This window comes from Chanos chanos, chromosome 2 (genome assembly GCF_902362185.1).
Source record: "Chanos chanos chromosome 2, fChaCha1.1, whole genome shotgun sequence".
NCBI lineage: Eukaryota > Metazoa > Chordata > Actinopteri > Gonorynchiformes > Chanidae > Chanos > Chanos chanos.
Window position 1 is genome coordinate 10,031,272 of NC_044496.1, and position 6,368 is coordinate 10,037,639.

Here is a 6,368-nt window from a genome sequence, read left to right on the forward strand (position 1 = left end):
CTGGTGAATTGAGTGAGGCATCTCATGAAAAGTGATGCGTGATTGCAGAGACAGAACAGAGTTTAAGAAAGGTGAACATATGAACAGAAACACAGATTTTACAGCTGTGCACAAAATGCATTACCCCGTTATATCTTGCTGGGAAATAATTCAATTATTACTTAACTTCATCAAAAATTGTGCAAATGTAAAATCTAAATTGAGATTGACCAAATGACACACAGAGACAAGCAACAGCGTTTGACCTCATCTCACCCAAAACATGTTTAATTTCGAGACCAAAAAAAGTATTTCAAAAATGTTTGGTTTGAGGGAAACGTAGATGAGTCCTAAATGAAATGTTGAAAGCTGGACGGTGAAGGCTGAATGATGAGACTGAATGATGAGGTAAAACTGAAACATCCCCATCCACACATGTACTGGTCAAGCATTTGCTATCCATAGAATAAAATAAAACAAATTCAGGAATTTGGTCAGCTGAAATATGATCTTCTAAAACAGAAAATGCCCACACAGATCAAAACACACACACACACACACAGCTTCTGCTGCTGCTACTAAAATATTCCTGAGGGCTAAAAAAAGAACGGCAGATTAAAAATACCAGGCAGCCGCTGCAGCCTTGTCTGGGGATGCTGCAGCTCTTGAATACCAACGAGCTCAGCTTCCCCTGGCTTCACACGCTGGATCCCTCCTCTCCTCCTGGGGCAAACCAGCGAAGCCATACGTGCATCTGTGCATCAGAGACGCAGCCGCTTGCATCAGCGGCCCACAGTCCACGCAATCTGCATCACTTTCGCTAGCACTGCGTTCAGCACCACAGTGTTTCTCGTTCAAAAAAAAAAAAAAAAGAAAAACAAAAAAATCTGACATTTAAAAGACCAACACCAAGAACGATGCTGACGGGAGATGTATTGACGGTGGAGCTTCTGGGTTTCGTCTATGGTCTTCAAGTCACAAGTCTCCACGCAGTCATTATTTGGACTTTACAAATCAACCCTTTTAAGATGAACGCAGTTTGGCTGCGCGATCTCTTTGCCTCACTGCACTCACAGCACCATCAACACTCTTACGCTTAAGGTCACCATGCACTTCAAAAAGAATGAAATTGTTTCACGACCAAAACGTTATTTGTTACTTGTTACCGGCGAGGGTGTTTCTTCGTTTCTTTTAAAACAACAAACCCAATCCACTCTCTCATGAAAACTTTCAAGAAAAAAAAAAAAAAAAGTGCCATCCATCACTGCCCTTGGATGTTCCTGTGTATTCATGGTTATGTAATTGCACGCCCCACTCAGACCGCCAAACGGGATCCTCCCTCTTCATTGGATGCTGCTACAGAGGCTTCAAAGGGTCTCCAGGGCCCCCCCACTCACAGTAACATGCTTCTTTAAATAGCATGGGGTGCCACGTGCCTCTCTATGGCTTTACTTGCCTCACATCAGCACTGTTCATGAAGGGGTTTTAAAATTGGCTCGGGCTAAAAATAGCTTCAGATGCATTGAGTTTCCCCAGAGGGAAGATATTTTCAGAGAGAGAGGTGGAGAACTATGTGAATGTCTTCTGTACAGTATCCACTGCATCAATTCATAAATAACCATTAATGAAGCATTCATAAGAATGTGTTATGGAGATAGAGAAACTTGATGAGAAACAAATGAATGAAAAATAGACAAGATAACTCAGCAATGGCGTAAGATTAATTTAAAATTGGCAATTAGGCTATTTTCCACATGGCAGATTACAGAACCCTGAAATACAACTGATGTATTCAAGTTATTCTCACAACAGTTGATGAATCCAATACACGCACATACACACAATCACACTCACACACATGCAATTAAAAACAAAACTGTCCTTCAACTAAATGTTACAGGAATGAAGTAGAATTCTTTCGGCTATAAAAAATAATAATAATAATAATCAGGTAAGACACACATTCTACTACAAATGTAGAGATGTGTGATTTTTTCAGAGTTAATGTGCCAGATATAACTCTAGACAAAACACCTGCTTGAGGTGCCTGGCAGGGAAAAAAAAAACATTCTGACACAACATTCTCCAAGGTTCACAGCAAAAAAAAAAAAAAAAAAAGAATTTATACACATTGAGAAATTTAAAATGTTTACAGGTTTATTAATAACAGAGCAAGTTTACTGAGAACCATCTCTATGCCACACTACTTATTAAAAAAGTAAAATCTGCACTTGTGGCAATTCTAGCAATAATTAAAAAAAAAAAAATCTTCATGCAAATAATTCAGCTTTTCAATTTTACGAAAACGTATTATAAGTGAATGCACACACACACGCACACATTTTTGTGCATTTATTAGTTGTTATTAATGGAGCAGTGTGTTCTTGATATATAAGCGACTGAATGGTTGCCTTAATGCCACTGGTTTCTGGGAGGACTGGGGCATGTAATTCCTTGTGTGTGCATTCAGATCTCTCATCATGTGCACACTCAGAGACACGTGCCTCATCTGTTCATCCTGCATTTCTCCACCCATCCTCCCATTCACAACTGAGTCTGTCTTTACTCTCCATCTCTCTTCTCCTATGGAACAATGTGCTCCTCCTTTCCAACCCCCACCCCCACCCCCTACCTCCACCCCCATCCTCCATCATGCAGCTCTCCATGCTATCTCTTCATCCCTCAGTCTCAAGCATCCACCCCCCCTCCACCCCCCCCCCCCCCCCCAACTATCTCTCCCTGTTGCTGTGCTACCTTTACAATGTTTGTATTGTTTCCCTTATATTAACACTGATTGGTTTAAGTATGGGCACAACATGACTTTGTTACAAAAAAGAAAGAAATTTTGACCTAATCTGGAAATGATATAGATAATTTAGGGTCAGTTTTGAGCTGCGTTATTGTGTGTCAGCGACTCACAAATTACAGTAACAGACATAGCCTTAAGGGGGGGCAGAAAGGTTTGTGAAAACCATTTGATTTCCACTTGACACTGTGACCATCACAGGCTTAAAATGCTGGAGGTATCAATAATTTATTAGGTCAACACATAATTGTCCATTTTTTTGTGTGTGTCAAAGGTTAACAATATAGGATTCAAAGAGAGTCACCCTACTTACAGGTATCACTCCTCATTCATAAAGTTTTATTGAAGTGACTTCATACTTCATTAAGTTTGTGTCATCAGGACGTCCTCCGTGCATAACTGCCTCTTACTTAAAACGTATTGTTGATCTGGTTGAGCGGTGCCCCCACTCTCACACAGACATATCACTATATGATATCACACAAGAACCCAAGTCCTTCCTTTTGAAAGAATGTCCCAGCTTTGAGGGACAAACACAAAAAGTCAGTACTGTTTCAGCACCAGCCTTTTTTAATCTGTCAAGAAATGAAAGTTTCACCATCTTGTCCTCGTTACCTTAATACAACTCTACAGATTGTGGTTTGACACATTTTACAAATTACACTACCTTTCAAAATGCTAAGTTTTTTTTCCTTGTAACTGGAAACAATGGATTTAAACTACATGAGCCAAATGGATGACTTGTTCAAATTTCAGAGTTTTCTAGGCCTCATACATCGTACGGAAGACTATACCTGATGATAAGAATCTGGCCTAGTCAGTGTCATGGTTTCAACAGGTCAAAAAATACTTGTTAAAGTGGAAGAGTGAATTATACTCTGATTGGGCGCTGGGTTTGCATGTAGTTACAATATTAAGGATAGGATGTTGGATGACATAACACCTTAGTACATTTACTCAACCCAACAAGTCAGGAGGACTGACCTGTAGCAATCTTCTGATAAGTGCTGATAATTTCTAAAATTTTTTTGGGAGCGGAGCCTAAATGTTACCATCTTGACAAAGAGACCAGCTAAACAGCTGAAAAAAAATCTTTAATGGCTTTTAATTCTACAAAAACTGACCGGAAATGCCAAACTCTCAGTAACACATGGTCCTACATATTGTGTGTTCTGCATAACATAAACAGCTTATTCTTCATGGTTTCACTAACTACCTTTGAATACCGCAGAATTTCCTACTCAGTTTCATGTTTTGTGAGCATAACCAGGAAAGATTACAAATATGTGTAACCAGGCACATTCCTTATGTTGACTTCAACTGCTTTCAAGATACACAGACTCATTTCTATTCATCAGCTTGGGAAAGAGTTGTTGTTGAGGAGAAACAGTATAAAACACTGTAAATGCCACATGAAGCATCAATTTATGTTTCTCAAAATTATTACACTGTGTATGCGAAAGGGAAATGTTAAGAAATGCTTTCAGTATGGTATAAAACAGTGAAGAAATAGTAAAAAAAAAATGCCCAGCATGAAACCCTTGGGGTCATTTTGCAATGACAATGATTTGAACTTCAAATACAACTTCAGTCACGAGCGCCCTTTGACTTGTCATGCCATTACCCAAGATCCCTCTGACCCACTGAATGGGGTAATACTAATTTTTCAGAAAAGTTCGAGAAGTTTTCAGCGTAACTTAAGTCTTTTGTCGACTAAATGGAATTAATATCATCTACAGATAGTCACACAGGCATTTGGGACACATCAAGAGGTTTAACACGACTGTATGATAAGCACGTGCAGTACCAACTAAACTACACGACAAATGACAGCACAGTTTATGGGGAATAATCAGTGAACAATGGCTTGGAGTGAGTGTTCGTTTGGTCAGTATGTAATCTGCATTTGTGTCAAACGCCTGCACTTTGTCATTATTATTTCTTTGTCTCTATCCAGAGGGGTCGACACTGGATCACAGAGTTGCTAAGTTCGCTTTAATAGTTGGTGTCTAGACTTTTGATCATCTCGATAAGTTTAACCAAGCTTGCTGGGAATAACATTTAAATAAATCTGGGGGAAACAGGCGTCCGCTCGCTAATTCACTTGATCATACTGACCTGCCCATTTTCCAAGCTTGGAAGCTGTAATTAGATTCCCATTTCCCAAGATCCACACCCGCAGTCCGATGAGCAGATGGCGCAGTGTGCACACCGACAGCCAGGCCACGGTGAGAGCGCCTATCCAGTACAGCAGCTCCTGCATCATTAACTGCATCACAACAGCGTCTGAGTGCCAACCGGGGTGCATATGATAACAAATAAATTAGCTGGTCAAATACGTTCAGTGTAATACAGTGGATACAATTTGAAGTTACTGTTCTGTGGGCGCAAGTTCATACATTAGTCTGGTAGAATTTAAGGGTGTATTCATGAATGAACTTCCGCACGGATTTTTACTAGTGTCTTCCGTCGTATGTTCGCCGGGCGATAAATGATTGGATGAGTTTTCTGTCCGTCAAAGGAAGCGCTGTTGCCTTTTGCTCGTAGTGGCTGATTTCAGATCAGTTTCCCCAATCCTTATTCGCGTGTCAACCAATACGAGCAAAACATTAAGGTTGAACTCAGAACAGTCGCTTGGCCCAGGAGTGTCTTAGAATTCGAACGCCAGATTCATTAGAGAAAAACTATGTATATATATATATATATATATGTATATTGCCTGGTTCGTTCAAATTTGTACTGTTTGTATTTTAAGTTAAACGTTATTTAATTTAAATTGAGAAAATTTCTATGACTTCGTAGAAATTTTATATGTAGATGCATCCCAGTATCTATTGATTAAGGTCTAAATGTGCAAAAGTAAAGTAATAATATTATTTATGTGGCAGAAAGACTTTTAGTTTCATAATCAGTATTTTATTTCATTATCAATAATGTCCAAAGGCCATATGGTGTTTGAACTGAACATCATAAAGTCTGGGACAACAACTGTTTTATCTTGCAAAGATTAATTCATCTTATTCATCAGAAGCCTAACCTGAACCTAAACTGTTTAAGAAGCAGGTGGCTAGGCAATGATAGGGGATTACAGAAAAAAAAAAAACTTGAATTGGAAACTAATACAAGTGTAAAACTACAGAGACACAGATGCTTGTGCATGATCATATTATTCAGCACATTTACACCACAGTTTCATTTATATTATGACTTTAAAACACTAAGCCTGACAACAGAAAAATGCGGAGTATAGTCTAAAGTTTTTCGACATTTTGAATCATTGTTTAACATCATGAAATCTGAACAAAAACGAGTTCAGTTATGTGCAGCTTTCAAATGGTGAAGTGCTGGAGGTTTTGTTAAAAAAAAGAAGTACTTTCAGAAATAAGTATATACATTTTTTTATCCAAATATGGAGTGGGACATATCTTCTCTGCATGTGATTTCGGTACATCCTGCATTGAACAATCTCTCTCCACTGATTTTCCACAAGTGAAAAGTGAAATGTTTGAGACATTGAGCTCAGTTGGTGCATAAATATCTGTATTGTCTGTCTCAGTGTGTCAGATGTGTTATGTTTTTATTA

General features: G+C 38.8%; 1 protein-coding gene across 2 annotated transcripts in view; it reads right to left on the minus strand.

Moving 5' to 3' along the window:
* hsd17b12b (hydroxysteroid (17-beta) dehydrogenase 12b) overlaps positions 1 to 5,275 on the minus strand; it is a 17,930-nt gene extending 12,655 nt beyond the window's left edge. The window contains exons 1-2 of one of the 2 annotated variants that reach the window (XM_030765629.1): positions 5,185 to 5,275; positions 4,904 to 5,071 (exon numbers count right to left, since the gene is read on the minus strand). In XM_030765629.1, coding sequence (XP_030621489.1) covers positions 4,904 to 5,060 — 157 coding nt within the window. In that variant the 5' untranslated portion in view covers positions 5,061 to 5,071; positions 5,185 to 5,275. Of the gene's footprint in view, positions 1 to 4,903 lie in introns of both variants that reach the window. The other variant, XM_030765628.1, reaches the window with a different exon arrangement.
* Positions 5,276 to 6,368: the final 1,093 nt, after the last annotated feature.